At 49.6% G+C, this 17,606-nt stretch overlaps 1 protein-coding gene and 1 pseudogene across 1 annotated transcript in view; one reads left to right on the top strand and one right to left on the bottom strand.

Annotated features, from left to right (window-relative positions):
• The first annotated feature begins 2,183 nt into the window (after positions 1–2,183).
• LOC140428971 (U2 spliceosomal RNA) lies at positions 2,184–2,389 on the top strand (annotated as a pseudogene).
• A 1,256-nt stretch (positions 2,390–3,645) lies between these two features.
• Positions 3,646–17,606, bottom strand: part of LOC140428382 (regulator of telomere elongation helicase 1-like) — a 229,755-nt gene continuing 215,794 nt past the window's right edge. Inside the window, exon 35 of the mRNA XM_072514781.1 lies at positions 3,646–4,193. Coding sequence (XP_072370882.1) covers positions 4,087–4,193 — 107 coding nt within the window. The 3' untranslated portion in view covers positions 3,646–4,086. The remainder of the gene's footprint in view (positions 4,194–17,606) is intronic.

The following is a 17,606-nucleotide window of genomic DNA, read 5'->3' as shown; positions in this document are numbered from 1 at the left end:
CACAATGGATGGGAAACCACGATTGCCAGCAGCACCATTTTGGAAAGCGGCATCATTGAAACAAATGCGATGGAAGCGAAGGAACTGAGAGAATGGGATGGAGTCCTTATTGCATGTGGGGTGTGAAAGGCTGTAGTCGAGGTAGCTGTGGGAGTCAGTGGGTTTGTAATGGATACCAGTAGACAGTCTTTCCCCAGAAATTGTTCTTCCACATTAGCAGAACTGCCTGTGACGTGTTGAAGGCTCAATTTTCAATTGAGCTACAATCATCAATTACAGATGACAGGGAAAAAAGGGATTACCTCTCCACTATGGAGCTGGCAAATTGGAAATTGTTTCATTTAGGTACTTGCACAAGACCACTTCGACTTAACAAATAATGCACTAACAATCGCATGGACCAATTGATCAACATTGCGGCAACTAGCAACTGAATGCAACTTTGGTGATATTGAAGGTGTCAAACAGAAAATTAAAACACAAATAATTGAAGACTGTCTCGCTAGTCAACTACACAGAAAAGCATTCGAGAAAGACGGAAAGCTGTCAGAGCTGCTGGAGTTAGCACGAGCACTATAGCTTTCAGAATCCAGACTATTGAATTTGGGTGCCAACAGAAACTCCCGCACTCCAAGTTTAACTTCTGTGAACCGTTTTAGTCGCTCACGTGAAAGGCAACCACCTCGAAGCAGCAGAAGAAGCATCTCAAACAGAATTGTGATGGGCCCAAGCAAGCTTTCCACTTTGGCAGTGCTTATCCAGACAGAACAGAATGTTCTGCTGCGGCCAAACTGTGTAAAGCTTGTAGACTTCACTTACTCACATATGTTGCTCATTTTTAAAAAAACAGCGGTTCAAACCAATACCACCAAAAGGCTACCATGTATGTGTACATATGTGGTTAGCACTGTTGCTACACAGTGCCAGGGTCCCAGGTTCGATTCCTGGCTTGGATCACGGTCTGTGCGGAGTCTGCACATTCTCCCTGTGTCTGCGTGGGTTTCCTCCGGGTGCTCCGGTTTCCTCACGCAAGTCCCGAAAGACGCGCTATTAGGTAATTTGGACGTTCTGACTTCTCCCTCCGTGTACCCGAACAGGCGCTGGAATGTGGCGACGAGGGGCTTTTCACAGTAACCTCATTACAGTATTAATGTCAGCCTACTTGTGACAATAAAGACTATTATTATTATATTACTACAGCAAAAAGATGATTGTAGCCAATATAGAGTTGGATCAATGTACTTTTGTGCCCTCATTCGGATGTTGCAATCAGCCCCGTGAGTCACAGGAGCATCTACCTACAAAAAGGGAGACAAAACATTCAATGAGCTTCAAAGCTACCTAATTCACTGCACAGTAAGAAGTCTTACAACACCAGGTTAAAGTCCAACAGGTTTGTTTCAAATCACTAGCTTTCGGAGCGCAGCTCCTTCCTCAGGTGAAGGAAAGCTGTGCTCCGAAATCTAGTGGTTCGAAACAAACCTGTTGGGACTTGAACCTGGTGCTGTAAGACTTCATACTGTGCCCTCCCCAGTCCAACGCCGGCATCTCCACATCATGGCTACCAATCCTCTGTGAACCAGGGAATATGAAGAAATTCTCTTTGAACAGTGACAAGTCACTGAAATATCAGCCCCATTAAAATATCAAATTCTGTGACTTACTTGGAGAATGTAAATGACACACTTTCAGTTGCCACGCAACAGTAGATTTGCACATGATATGTAGCACGTATGTGATCCAACAACATTCCTGCATTATATATGAACTTCACTGATATAGAAATGGAAAGATGTGACATGCAAGCTGCACGTTTGTACCCAGTCACATGTTGTAAATTCCATGTTAGAAAGCAGAGAAGGAATGTTACTGCTTAATTGACCTTGACATCTTTCAGAAAGTTGGGACATGAGCCTATCCCTTGGGCCTCACCTAATCCTGGAACTCCCTCCCTAACAGCACTCTTGAGTGTACCTACACCACATGGGCTGCAGCGGTTCATGAAAACAGCTCATTATCACATTCTCAACTAGGGATGGGCAATAAATGCTACCTTAGCCAGCAAAGCTCAACCCCTTAAATGAATATTTTTGCATGATTCACTCTGCACATCAGGGACTGCAAGGCTTGATGAATATCAGTGATGGCATGCTCACCCAAAATTGCACTGAAAATGAACTTGAATCGCTTCTCGGTCTTTTGGCTAAGATCAAGTGTAGTATCTGCTCTGCCTTTCGGCTCAGATCTGTTATGTCTCGCTTGTGGGGACCATGAATTAGATTCAATTTGAATTTCAATTGGTTTTTGGAGCAGGGAAGGAGCTGGATTAGGGGTTTGCCCCTGTCCACACTCTCAGCCCTGGCTTTGTAACTCTGAAAAAGTAATTAAAAGAAAATGAACTTGAGACAAGTTTATATGCATGTCAAAAATGTCTTCGGGAATGTAATCTCAGCCCGAACAAAGACAAATGCTTCTTCAATGAAATCAGAATTAAATTCTATGATCATGTGCTCAGCACCTAAAGATTAGAACTTGATCCATAAAGAGTTGAAGCCATTACAAATGCTTTGGATCCGACAAATGTGTGGAGTCTGCTGGGGCACATTATGTACCATAGTCGCTTCATTATGACCTTCCAACCTTATCTACCCCTATGTCACCTGACAAAAGAGCCCATCAAGTAGTAATGGACTAAATTGCACAAGTAGGTTGTACATTGGATCAAATAGTGGTTGCCAGCAAGTTGCATAAATGCTTACTTCAATCCTGAGAAAATCACTCAGCTCGTTGTGGATGTCAGCCTGGTTGGCTCGGTGCAATTCTCGTGTCGAAAGACAAGGCCGATAACCCAATTGATGTAATGGCAAACTGATCACTAATGTCCACAGAACAATGTTACTCGTACAAATAGAGGGAAGCATTTGAATCAGCTTTGGTATCTTACACTTTCATCTGTACTTTTATGCAAGTGGCTTTGAAGTAATAACCAATCATAGACTACTGGCACGCTTGTTCATTAATCCATATAATAAACCACCTGCTCAAATAGAGAGCTGGATACTCAAACTATGAGCGAATGAGTTCCATGTTGAGTATCAGCCAGGCAGGCTCAACCCAAAGGATTTGTTTTCACAACCTCCTTTTCCGGAAGTTAGTGCGACTGGTCACGAAGATAATGCTGCCAGTAAGCACACCTTCGGAGTGTTTCTTTACGCTTCTGACCAAGAACTGAAGGTTGTGTATAAGTCATTCGAAAAATTAGGTGGTTGCCTGAATGGAAAAGAGGGGGGAGAAAAATGAATACTGTGACATTTTATTCCAAAGATGTATCCGCTGATGATTGAAATAAGTTATTGGAAAATAGAAAGTTGTTGGAAAATAGATTCACTTAACTGGGGAAACTTGAGCAGCTGGTGGAAGAGCTTTAAGAGAGAAAACTCAAGCCCCCAGGCTTCTCACAGGGGTAGGGAAATTGGGGGAAATTGACAGTTGAAGTATTCAATGGATCCCAACCATTATTGTTTTTTGGAAACTGTGGAGATAAGTTACTGAACAAATTCGCAAGAGTCTGTTGATGAACTTTTAATACAAAGAATAGAATATTTATTAAACAAGAAAAACAAACTATGCCATACCAGACAAAAAAAGTTAGAAAGATCGCGATAAAAACACAGAAAAAAATTCAAATATTTTCTATTCCTTCACCGCAGCCACATCTTTACATACCCATACAAATTCAGAAAGATAAAACAATTTACAATATCTATCTTATATTCCAATATTCAGGTTAAGTATGCAGTACATGTGAACCAACAGGTGAACTCTGGATATATACGTCACATCCAAAGTAAATGACAGATGCGACGATCAAAGCAGATTTCTTGACAACCGATCCAGGGTCAGTTATGCAGAGCGACACCAACAGTGCGAGTTCAATTCCTGGACCGGCTGAGTTATCCATGAAGGCCCTGCCTTCTCAACCTCGCCTGAGGTGTGGTGACCCTCAAGTTAAATCACCACCAGTCAGCTCTCAAAGGGGAGAACAGCCTACGGTCCTTTGGGATTGTGGCGATATTTACATTTACACTATGAGCCAACTGGTCTCACTGAAACGCTATCTTTCCCCCAAGGGTTTTCCAATCTCCACATTTGAAGAGCTCGGCCTGGAATTCTCGCCAAACGTTGATCACACTCTGATGGTTTAAACAAAGACCCAGGGTTTCAGCCTTTGATCTCCTTTCAGCTAGATCGTCTCAAACGCTCAAGCTTCACCTTCCAAGCACAATTTCAGATCTTTGGCCGTACTAAGCAGAACACCATTGCTTCAAACAGTTCTTTTAGGAATTAGGAGCAGAAGTAAGCAATTCAACCCTGCTCTGTCTTTGCTCTTATTTTGCCTCTTTTTGCTTCTTCTTTTGCTCTTATTTATTTATTTTAAAAAAAATTTTTTATTAAGGTTTTCATAAAATATCAATAACAAAATGTAAAAGGAACCCAACAGGGTGAAGTACAAAACACAGTCTAGAAAAGCAACCCTCCATACCCCCCTCCCCCTGTACATAAATAATAAATTAACATTAACACCCCGACTTAACACAACAGGTATATACACCCCCTCAGACCCTCCAGTGTAAATAACAAAAACGAAAATAAGGTAAACCCCCCCCCCCCCCCCGAGTTGCTGCTGCCATTGACCAATGTGTACCGTTCTACCAGGAGGTCCAAGAACAGTTGCCACCGCCTGAAGAACCCTTGTACCGACCCTCTCAAAGCGAATTTCACCCTCTCCAACTTAATAAACCCCGTCATATCGTTGATCCAGGATTCCACGCTTGGGGGCCTCGCATCCCTCCACTGAAGAAGAATCCTTCGCCAGGCGACCAGGGACGCAAAGGCCAGAATACCGGCCTCTTTCGCCTCCTGCACTCCCGGCTCCTCTACGACCCCAAATATTGCGAGCCCCCAGCCCAGTTTGACCCAGGATCCTACCACCCTCGACACCGTCCTCGCTACGCCCTTCCAAAATTCCTCCAGCGCTGGGCACGCCCAGAACATATGGGTGTGATTTGCTGGGCTCCCTGAGCACCTAACACACCTGTCCTAACCCCCAAAAAACGGGCTCATCCTTATCCCGGTCATGTGTGCCCTGTGCAGCACCTGAAACTGTATGAGGCTGAGCCTCGCGCACGATGAGGAAGAGTTCACCCTCCCTAGGGCATCTGCCCACGTCCCTTCCTCAATCTCCTCTCCCAACTCCTCCTCCCAGTTACCTTTCACCTCCACCACCGAGGCCTCCTCCTCCTCCTGCATCACCTGGTAAGTTTCCGAGATCTTCCCCACTCTCCCCCCCCCCCGAGAGTACCCTGTCCTGTACTGTGTGTGGCAGCAGCCGTGGGAATTCCACCAGCTGCCGCCTGGCAAACGCCCTTTCTTGTAAGTACCTGAAGATGTTCCCCGGGGGGAGCCCGTACTTCTCCTCCAGCTCACCCAGGCTCGCGAGCTTCCCGTCCACAAACAGGACCCCCAACCTTCGTATCCCTGCCCTGTGCCACCCCAAAAACCCTCCATCTGTTCTCCCTGGGACAAACCGGTGGTTCCCCCGTATTGGTGTCCACACCGAGGCCCCAACTTTCCCCCTGTGCCGCCTCCACTGCCCTCAGACTTTGAGGGCAGCCGCCACCACCGGGCTCGTGGTATACCTCCTTGGAGGGAACGGCAGCGGCGCCGTTGCCAGAGTCCCCAGACTCGTGCCCACACACGACGCCGTCTCCAGCCTCTTCCATACAGCCCCCTTCCCCTCCATCACCCACTTGCGCACCGTCGTCGCATTGGCAGCCCAGTAGTACCCACAGAGGTTGGGCAGCGCCAGCCCCCCCTATCTCTACTACGCTCCAGGAACACCCTTCTCACCCTCGGAGTCCCTCGTTCCCACACAAACCCCATTATACTCCTGTTGACCCGCCTAAAGAAGGCCTTCGGGATAAACACGGGGAGGCACTGGAACAGGAACAAAAACCTTGGGATCACCATCATTTTGACTGACTGCACCCTACCCGCCAAGGACAGCGGCAACGCGTCCCACCTCTTGAACTCCTCCTCCATTTGCTCCACCAGCCTTGTGAAATTAAGCCTATGCAGGGCCCCCCAGCTCCTGGCCACCTGGATCCCCAAATACCTGAAGCTCCTCTCCGCCCTTTTTAGTGGGAGCTCGCCAATCCCCCTCTCCTGGTCTTCTGGGTGAACCACAAACAGCTCGCTCTTCCCCATGTTGAGCTTGTACCCTGAAAAATCCCCGAAATCCCCAAGGATCCTCATTACCTCCGGCATTCCCCCCACCGGGTCCGCCACACATTGCAGCAAGTCGTCCGCATAGAGCGACACCCTATGCTCCTCCCCACCCCGCACCAGCCCCCTCCAGTTCCTCGACTCTCTCAGTGCCATAGCCAGGGGTTCAATCGCCAGTGCGAGTGGCAGGGGGGACAGGGGACACCCCTGCCTCGTCCCTCGCTGCAATCGAAAGTACTCGGACCTCCTCCTGTTTGTGGCCACACACGCCATCGGGACCTCATACAACAGCCTAACCCACCTGACAAACCCCTCCCCAAACCCAATCCTCTTCAGCACCTCCCACAGGTACCACCACTCTACCCTATCGAAGGCTTTCTCAGCGTCCATCGCCACCACTATCTCCACCTCCCCTTCCCTCGCCAGCATCATGATAACGTTCAAAATCCTCCGCACATTCACATTCAACTGCCTCCCCTTCACAAACCCAGTCTGGTCTTCGTGGATGATCTGCGGCACACAATCCTCAATCCTCGTGGCTAAGGGCTTCGCCAGCACCTTGGCATCTACATTTAGCAACGAAATCGGTCTGTAAGACCCACACTGCAGGGGATCCTTGTCCCGTTTCAGGATCAAGGAGATCAGTGCCCGGGACATCGTCGGGGGCAAAGCCCCCCCCCTGCCTCATTGAAGGTCCTAACTGGCAACGGGCCCAACAGGTCCATATATTTTTTATAGAATTCGACCCCGGTGCCTTCCCCGACTGCATGCTTCCTATCCCTTTGGTCAGCTCCTCCAGCCCAATCGGGGCCCCCAATCTCGCCACCAGTCCCTCCTCCACCTTCGGAAACCTCAATTGGTCCAGGAAGCGGCCCATCCCTCCCTCCTCCCGTGGGGGCTCGGACCGGTACAATTCCTCATAAAAGTCCCTGAAGACCTCATTGATGCCAACCCCACTCCGCACCACACTCCCTCCCCTATCCTTAACTCCCCCGATCTTCCTAGCTGCATCCCGCTTCCGAAGCTGATGCGCCAGCATCCGGCTTGCCTTTTCCCCATACTCGTAAATCGCCCCCTGGGCCTTCTCCACTGCACCTCCGCCTTCTTGGTGGTCACCAGGTCGAATTCGGCCTGGAGGCTGCGCCTCTTCCTCAACAATCCTTCCTCGGGCACCTCCGCATCCCTCCTGTCTACCCTCAACATCTCCCCCACCAACCTCTCCCTCGCCCCCCGCTCCCTCCTCTCCTTGTGGGCCCTAATGGAGATCAGCTCTCCCCAAACCACCGCCTTCAGCGCCTCCCATACCATCCCACTCGGACCTCCCCATTATCGTTGGCCTCCAGGTACCTCTCTATACTTCCTTGGACCCGATCGCTCACCTCCTCGTCCGCCAACAGCCCCACCTCCAAGCGCCACAACGGGCGCTGGTCCCTCTCCTCCCCCAGCTCTAAGTCCACCCAATGCGGGGCGTGGTCCGAAATGGCTATTGCCGAATACTCAGTATCCTCTACTCGCGCTATCAGCGCCCTGCTCAAAATAAAAAAGTCGATTCGGGAATAAGCCTTATGGACATGTGAGAAGAATGAAAATTCCCTAGCACCAGCCTTGCAAATCTCCAAGGGTCCACCCCTCCCATAAACCCCCTCAGCACTCTAGCCGCCACCGTCTTCCTACCCATCCTAGACCTGGAGCGATCCAGTGCCGGATCCAGCACCGTGTTAAAGTCTCCCCCATTATCAGGCCCCCCACTTCCAAGTCTGGGATCCGACCCAACATGCGGCGCATAAAACCTGCATCGTTCCAATTCGGGGCATACACATTGACCAGTACCATCCTCTCTCCCTGCAGCTTACCACTTACCATTACGTACCTACCGCCATTGTCTGCCACAATGCTCGATGCCTCGAATGACACCTTCTTTCCCACCAAGATCGCCACCCCTCGATTTTTGGCATCCAGCCCCGAATGAAACACCTGACCTACCCACCCTTTCCTCAATCTTACCTGGTCTGCCACCTTCAGGTGTGTCTCCTGGAGCATGACCACATCCGCCTTCAGCTCCTTCCCCTTCCATCCTAAGCGCGGGAAACAGCCCTCGATTCCCTGCCCCGGCCCCGCCCCCTCCAGTCTTCAGCGCGGGAAAAAGCCCCAGCCCCGCCACCTCTGACGCAGCTCCTTTTACAGGCCCAGTCCCCTCACCCCCGACTCGGGCCTCCCCCTTCCCCGCGGGGCCCCATCTCACCGCCGGCCATCCACACCTGTTCCATTTGCTTACCCCCCTCCAAGAGCCCCCCCGACTAACCCAACCAAAACAGTGCCCAACGCGCCCTAACCACCCTCACCGATCAGAAAGAGAAAAACACAAAGAAAAAGAAACTAAGAGCAAAGGACCCCCCCCGTCAAAAAGTAACATATCAACCGCAGTCCCCAAACGCCCATCCCGACCCTCAGTCTGTGTCCAACTTCTCGGCCTGAACAAAGGCCCACGCCTCCTTCGGAGACTCAAAATAATGGTGCCGGGCCTTGTAGGTGACCCAGTCGCGCCGGCTGCAACATGCCAAACTTCACCCCCTTCCTGTGCAGCACTGCCTTCGCTCGATTGTACCCGGCCCTCCTCTTCGCCACCTCCGCACTCCAGTCCTGATATATCCGAACCTCCGCGTTCTCCCACCTGCTGCTCCTCTCCTTCTTGGTCCAGCTGAGCACACACTCACGATCAGCGAACAGATGAAACCGCACCAGCACCGCCCGCGGAGGCTCGTTAGCCTTGGGCCTCCTCGCCAGTACTGAAGCGTACTTGTGACAATAAGCGATTATTATCATTATATGCTTATACCTCAAAAGGACCCAAGATCAGCAGAGCCCACCAGCAAGGTTGTTTACTTGCTAAAAGAACTGGCAGTTTCACTCTGGAAGATAACAGGGTGAAAGATTGAATAATACAAGATTGGAAATTAAACAACGCTCTGTGTACTGACACACTGTACAGGCAACAAAAACAGAAATGTGTGATAGCCTCTGTGGAGAGAGAACAGAGGTAACATTTCAATCTGGATGACACTTCATTAAAACTCGAGAGAACTGGAAATAGGTTGAGATTTATATGGTAGTAAGGGGTGGGGGAGGGCACGGGGCAGTGGGCTGGATAAAGGGCCAGCGATAGGTGAAGGTGAGGGGGAGATTGACAAAGATGTCATGCACAAAAAAACAAAGGGAATGTAAATGGTGATGACCAAGGGTAAGAAGGGTGCTAATAGTGGCACATTAAGAGATCAAAACATGTTAATGTGGTGTGTAATAAAAAAATGGAAAAATGTGGCATTTGGGCCGTGGGTGTTTTCCTGCGAAGACTTAGAGTTTTTGTTTGGGGAACCAATGTTAGGTGAAGGGAGCAGATGACCAACTTGTGCTAGTGTCTGTCATAATATACACACAGGTATATGATGGTGCACAGACAGGCGGTGATTGAAACACAGGATGACCAATGAACACACAGAACACAGCAACCAATCACCAGACAGGACCCGACCACTATAAAGCCAGAGGGCGCTAGTTTTCCCGCTCTCTTGGGATCCAGCCTCAGTCAGAGCTGGTGAACAGCAACTAGAACATACACCATGTGATAGTAAGATAGTCTGGCCAGGTTAGCCTCAGGTCTCCAGTCAAGTCAGCATAGTGTCAACCCACAGTTAAAGTATGTATGATAGTTAAGAGTTTAATAAAGTAGAGTTGCATTTCTTCAAGTGTTGGAAGCTTGTCTCTCTCACTGCTGCAGTAAACACAGTCCTCGCAGACCCGGCACACCCAACACATCATGGTACCAGTGAGTCATGCTCGAGTTTGACGGACCTATCTTGAGATAGTCTGCCTTTGACTAGAGATCAGCCATCCGGTAACGTGGACAGCGTCCGCTCTCCCCCACAGCTCCGCATCGCCGGCAACCTCGGTGCTAACCGGAAGATTTTCAAGCATAAGTCCCAGCTGCATCTTGATGCCACCGACCTCGAAACCGCATCGGATGCCAGGAAGATCGCTCTCTTCCTCTCTACAGCCAGGGACCACGCTATCCACATCTTCAACTCCCTCGCCTTTGCTGAAGGCGAGGACAAGACAGTCCTGCTGAAGTTCGACAGCCACTGTGACATCGAAGTCAACGAGAGATTTGAACGCTGTGTGTTCCAGCAGAGGTTTCAGGGTAAGGATGAACCTTTTCAGTCCTTCTAAAACCATCTCCGTATCCTCGCGTAGTCCTGCAACTATGGTTCCACTTCCGACTCCATGATCCGCGACCAGATCGTTTTCGGGGTCCACTCCGATCTACTTCGCCAGGAGCTCCTTAAAGTTAAGCAGCTCACCCTTACCATCGCCCTTGAAACCTGCGTCCTCCACGAGCACGCTAACAACCGGTACTCCCATATCAAGGCGGCAGAGATGGCGTGGCAAGGCCCCCACGATGCGGAGCGGGTGCAGGCCGTAAAACAGATCCAGGGCCTGAGTCTGGATGAGGGCGGCCATTTCGCGCACTTTTCCCGGGCTCCTGCGCATGCGCGCCACGACCAAGGGAACGGCGAGGCCGACAACCGAACTGCGCAGGTGCGCACATCGTTCGACTGCACCGCGCATGCGCGGTGGCGCATGGAGCGTCCTGACGTCAGCGCCATGACGTGCAACAACTGTGGCTCCACCCATTTAAAGTGGCAATGTCCCGCGAAATCTCGACGCTGTCTCCAGTGTGGCAAGCTTGGCTACTATGCAGCCCTGTCCAGATCTGCTCAACTGCCCAATTCACAGCGATCCCCGTTGCAGCGCAGGAACATCCGGTCAGTACAGCAACCGTTGCAGACTCCGACTCCGACATGGTTGCAGATTCCGACACCGAGGGCCTCACATCCACAATTCGGGTGGGCATCATAACCAAGCATACGATGCTTTCAGCGAAGAAGGTGAAACAACACAGTGATGAGCATTGATCCGGACGACGAGTGGTGTGCCACCCTTAGGGTCAACGAGGCTCACATACGCTTCAGGCCAGACACCGGCGCTTCAGCGAACCTCATTTCAAAGTCTGACCTTCACACCATCCGCGTCAAGCCAAGCATTCTTCCACCGGCCTGCCAGCTCCTCAACTACAATGGCAATGCCATTGCTGCCAGTGGCTCATGCCAACTTGCGGTATCCCATCGTTCTTCACAAGCAACCCTGCGTTTTGAAATTGTCGGAACCAACAGAGCTTCCCCACTCGGTGCTCGGGCCTGCAAAATCCTGAATCTTGTGCAGCGGGTTCACACCATGTCGTCCGCAGAGGCAACGGCCTCACCAGATGTCAACTTCCAAGCCCAATTAGATGATATCATAGCACAATACCACAGCGTCTTCAAGGTATGGGTACACTACCTGACCGATACAAGATACTGCTGAAGCCGAATGCCACACCTGTGGTTCATGCACTGCGTCGGGTGCCGTAACCCTTAAGGACTGCCTCAAGCAGCAGCTGCAAGACCTCCAGGACCAGGGCGTCATTTCTAAGGTCACTGAACCCACGGACTGGGTTAGCTCCATGGTCTGTGTCATAAAACCGTCAGGGGAACTTCGCATTTGTATAGACCCCAACATCACGAGGGAACACTACCCTATACCTAAACGAGAAGAGCTCACCAGCGAAATGACTCACGCAAGTTTTTCACGAAGCTGGATGCCTCCAAGGGGTTTTGGCAAATACTGCTGGACACATCCAGTCGAAAGTTGTGTACATTTAACACCCCGTTCGATCGCTACTGTTACAACCGGATACCCTTTGGCATCATCTCCGCCTCGGAGGCATTCCACCGCATAATGGAGCAAATGATGGAGGGCATCGAGGGGGTGTGAGTGTACGTCGATGATATTATTATCTGGTCCACAACTCCTCAGGAGCACATCGATCGCCTCAAGCGAGTGTTCCACAGGATCCACGAGCGTGGCCTCCAACTCAATAGATTCAAATGCTCGTTTGGTCAAGCAGAAATAAAGTTCCTTGGCGACCATATTTCGCAGTTTGGTGTGCAGCCAGATGCAGACAAGGTGTCGTCGATCAACGCCATGAAGACCCCGGAGGACCAGAAGGCGGTCCTCCGCTTCCTAGGGATGGTCAATTTCCTTGGGAAGTTTATCCCCAACCTTGCATCACACACCACAGCTCTCGGCAATCTTGTCAAAAAAACTACGGACTTCCAGTGGCTCCCCGCTCATGAGCAAGAGTGACGTGAGCTCAGGGCGAAACTCACCAAGGCCCCAGGACTGCCGTTTTTCGACTCCGCCAAGGAGATAAAAATATCCACCGACGCAATCCAGGCTGGCATTGGGGCAGTACTCCTCCAGCGGGACGAATCCTCCTCCTGGGCCCCAGTCGCATATACCTCTAGAGCCATGACACCTACAGAGCAACAATACACTCAGAATGAAAAAGAATGCCTGGGCCTCCTCACAGGGATTGACAAATTCCATGATTACGTGTATGGATTCCCCAAATTGACGGTCGAGACATACCACAGACATCACATCATCCAAAAAGACCTCAATGATATGACGCCACGGCTACAACGTATCCTCCTCAAACTCCGCCGCTACGATTTCGACCTGGTATACACCCCGGGCAAAGAGGTCATTGTGGCCGACGCACTCTCTAGATCCATCACCACGCCGTGTGAGCAGTCGGACTTTGTCTGTCAGATAGACGCTCAGGTGAAGTTTTGTGCATCCAACTTTCCGGCCACTGATGAAAGGGTCGTGCAAATTCGTCAGGAGACGGCCAGAGATCCTTTACTCCAGCGGGTAATGCGACAGCTCACGGATGGTTGGCAAAGGGGGTAGTGCCCCCAGTTTTATAATGTTAAAGACGATCTAGCGGTAGTGGACGGCATATTAATGAAGCTGGACAGGATAGTAATCCCACAGAGCATGCGAGAGCTGGTCCTCGGCCAAATCCACGAGGGTCACCTGGGGGTCGAAAAGTGTCGCTGTCGAGCCCGAGAGGCAGTATATTGGCCAGGCATCAGTCAGGATATCGCCAACACGGTCCTCAATTGCCCAACGTGTCAAAGGTTCCAGCCGGCTCAGCCCAAAGAGACTCTACAGCTGCATGAACTGCTGTCCTCCCCATGGTCCAAAGTTGGTATTGACCTCTTTCGTGCAAAGGGCCGAGACTATGTCCTCCTCGTGGACTACTTTTCCAACTACCCCGAGGTGGTCAGACTGACTGACCTCACATCAGCAACAGTCATCAAGGCATGCAAAGAGACTTTTGCCCGTCATGGCATTCCACTTACAGTTATGACTGATAATGGCCCTTGTTTCTTCAGCCAGGAGTGGATGGATTTTGCCCGGCTGTACAATTTTACACACGTCACTTCAAGCCCCCACTACCCCCAGGCGAATGGGAAGGCTGAAAAAGGGGTCCACATTGTTAAAAGACTGTTGTGCAAAGCTGCTGACTCGGGTTCGGATTTTAACCTGGCGCTGTTAGCCTACAGGGAGACTCCTTTGTCCGCTGGCCTGTCCCCAGCACAGCTGCTAATGAACCGCACACTATGGACGACGGTGCCGGCTATCCATATCCTGGATCGTGACAATTTTCCGGTCCTGCAGAGGATGCAACAGTCTCGGGCTCAATGCAAGTTGGCGTACGACGCCCACGCCACAGATCTCCCTGCTCTGGCTCCTGCTGACCGAGTTCGTGTTCAGCTACCTGACGGTGGCTGGTCTTCCACGGCTGTGGTGGTTAAGCAAGTGGCCCTGAGATAGGTGGGCATTGCGGCTACTTCCACGCCCGCCACCTGAACGTGATGTCCCGCATCGCATGCTGGTTCCTCAGGACGCGCCCTTCCACGAGGCCACCGATCTGCCAGTTCTTTTACCAACCTCTACATTGGAGGCAGTTCCGCCCGTTCAAGTGCAGGCGTCCCCTGACCCACCCTTGAGGCGGTCAACCAGAATTCGTCGCCCGCCACAGAGACTGAATTTATAGACTGAATGTTGCATTACCTTGTGATCCGTTTACACATCTGTACATATTGTTTCTTCCTAATTTGTTATCTGCCCTCTATCTGCACTAGACACCCTCCCATGTGAATACGTTAACATACTTTGTATATAGTCAGGCTCCTGTACACATACACACTCACTATTTATTGACCTACACAGCTTTTTTTATATAAGTAAAAAAAAAGGGGGGAGATGTCATAATATACACACAGGTATATGATGGTGCACAGACAGGCAGTGATTGACACACAGGATGACCAGTGAACACACAGAACACAGCAGCCAATCACCAGACAGGACCCGACCACTATAAAGCCAGAGGGCGCTAGTTTTCCCGCTCTCTTGGGATCCAGCCTCTGAGACAGAGCCCGTGAGCAGCAACTAGAACATACACCATGTGATAGTAAGATAGTCTGGTCAGGTTAGCCTCAGGTCTCCAGTCAAGTCAGCATAGTGTCAACCCACAGTTAAAGTATGTATGAGAGTTAAGAGTTCAATAAAATCGAGTTGCATTTCTTCAAGTGTTGGAAGCCTGTCTCTCGCACTGCTGTAGTAAACGCAGTCCTCGCAGACCCGGCATACCCAACACATCTGTGTCTTTAGGGGAACGGGACGTCACCAGTCAGTGCCTTGGAGCTCACCTGCCTAATTCAATTAAAAATCATGTCAAATCGTTGACCATGTTGCGGGGGAGAAAAAAAGATGGTTGGCCACTATTTTTATTTGCTGGTGTGTGTGGAATCGACCCCAGTGGGAGTTTTTGTTGTTTCTGAAAACATTTATTTTTATTGGAAAGGGGCGTGTGCTGGGACTCGCGGGGGCCTTTGCTGTTTAAAGAAAGGCAGCAGTTGGCAGCGCGAGCGGGAGGCACGCGCTGGTGCTCGCGGCAGCCATTATTTTAAAAAATAACGGCAGTTAAGAGCAGTTGGGGCTGTTGAAAGCAGTTCAGTTGAAGAAAGGCAGCCGGAGAGGAAGGCAGCCGACGACCGGAGCAGAAGATAAAAAACAATGGCATGCGGAGGTTGGGCGAACGGCTCCGCAAAGCGAATAAAGTGCCAGCAACTATAAAGAACAAGGTCATAAAGAAAGAAATAAAGAGCAGGAGGAAGAAAGAAGAAAAACCTGTGAGGCTCGCTTAAAAAAAGAAGAAAAACCAAGCAGCCCAGAAAATATATCGGAAGACCCAAGACTAAAAGAATAATGACTGACGAGGAAGACCTGACGGTCTTACTCCTGGCCCAAAACATCGAAAGAAAAAGATCTGTTATATCCTTTTTAAAAAGTAGTTTTAATCCTTTAATTTTGAAAATAAACTTTATTTAAGTTAATAACTTGAAAGAATTGCTATTAATTCCAATTGTAAAGTTTACTTATTCTACTTAAAAAGCCTGACCCGTGTGTAGAGCTATTAAGTGAAGGTAAATGAAATCTTCTACGAAGATACGGGTTATACCGGTGATTAACTTGAAAAATCAGTTTGATCCAAATAGCACCCACCTAAGTCTGTCTGGGAGTCAGGGACACAAGTGAGTCCCTGTTCATCACATAGAATTTCTCGACCCTTTTTGGTGTAGGGGGAGATTTCTTAGTGATTTCCCGACCCTTTTTGGTGTCGGGGGAGATTTTTTGGTGATATCTCAACTCTTTGTGGTTTAGGGGAGATTTCTTGGTGATTTCTCGATCCTTTGTGGTTTAGGGGGAGAATTCTTGGTGGTTTTAAATTCAGGTATTAGAATTCTCTCTCTGTGAGAGCTGTATTAGAGGAGAGTGCTGCTCAGGTGGTTTCTCTGCGGTAGTTCCCTTTGTGCTTGAATCATGAATAAGTGATTGTAACCTGCCCATGGGTCTCCTCTGGTTAGTTGGAAGAGGTCCACAACAATGTAGACATTGAAATAGTGACAAGCAACAAATGTTTAAAATAATGTGGCAGGGGGATGGGAACCAATGCAGGAAGTCAGAGGGTAGTAAAGAGGGGATAGAAATAAAAGCCAGTTAGGAGAAAAGTGGAAGGCAGAGAAACAGATTGAACTGCATTTATTTCAGTGCAAGAGGCTAACGGGCAAGGCAGATGAACTCAGGGTATGGATAGGTACATGGGACTGGGATATTATAGCTATTACTGAAACATGGCTAAAGGATGGGCAGGACTGGCAACTCAATGTTCTGGGGTACTGACGCTATAGGAAAGATAGTAAGAAGTCTTACAACACCAGGTTAAAGTCCAACAGGTTTCTTTCGATATCACTAGCTTTCGGAGCGCTGCTCCTTCCTCAGGTGAATGAAGAGGTATGTTCCAGAAACATATATATAGACAGATTCAACGATGCCAGACAATGCTTGGAATGCGAGCAGTAACAGGTGATTAAATCTTTACAGATCCAGAGATAGACCATGAAAAAGTGTGATCAAGAATAAAAGGAAGAAAGACATGTATTAATTTGGCACCCTTCACACCCTCATGATTTCATAAAGCAGTTCACAGTCAATAACATCCTTTTAAAGTGTAACTACTGTTGTAGTTTAGTCAATACACCAGCCAATTTATTCATGCACACTCTCACAAACAGCATTGACCAGATAATGTGTTTTCCAATTATGTTGATTGAGGGCTAAATATTGATCAGTTCACTGCAGAAATTGCTCGTATTCTTTGTCAAAATAGTGCATTGGAATCTTTTGCATCCACTAAAGGGGCTGAAAGACATGTCCAATTCCCTTGATACTGGGCGGCACGGTAGCACAGTTGTATCACAGCGCCAGGGTCCCAGGTTCGATTCCCTGTCTGTGCGGCGCCTGCACGTTCTCCCCGTGTCTGTGTGGGTTTCCTCCGGCTGCTCCGGTTTCATTCCACAAGTCCCAAAAGACGTGCTGTTAGGTAATTTGGACATTCTGAATTCTCCTCTGTGTACCCAAACAGGTGGCAGAATGTGGTGACTAGGGGCTTTTTACAGTAACTTCATTGCAGTGTTAATGTAAGCCTACTTGTGACAATAAAGATTATTATTATTTTCTGTGTCTCCTTGTGGCTTGTTTCTTGGCAGCGGGAGGCAGCTGCCAATGGGATTTCCTATTGAATCCAGCCACCGCGCCCCCTCCCCCGCCCCGCCGTTGCTGGGAAAGCCATGGCGGGGGTTTGCCATCAGTGGAACCGGTAGATCCTGCTAGTGGAAGCGAACGAAAATTCCCCCTCCTCCGTGTCCAAGTTTCTGAAGTGGAACCTTCTGACTCAGAAATGAGTTTAATAACAGCTGAATCATAGCTGAGAGGGCAGAAGAGCAACTGACAAATTCAACTCCTGCTTG

The sequence above is a fragment of the Scyliorhinus torazame genome, chromosome 8 (genome assembly GCF_047496885.1).
Source record: "Scyliorhinus torazame isolate Kashiwa2021f chromosome 8, sScyTor2.1, whole genome shotgun sequence".
Classification (NCBI taxonomy): domain Eukaryota; kingdom Metazoa; phylum Chordata; class Chondrichthyes; order Carcharhiniformes; family Scyliorhinidae; genus Scyliorhinus; species Scyliorhinus torazame.
The sequence above is the reverse complement of the archived record's forward strand: the minus strand, read 5'-3'. Positions and strand labels throughout refer to the sequence as shown.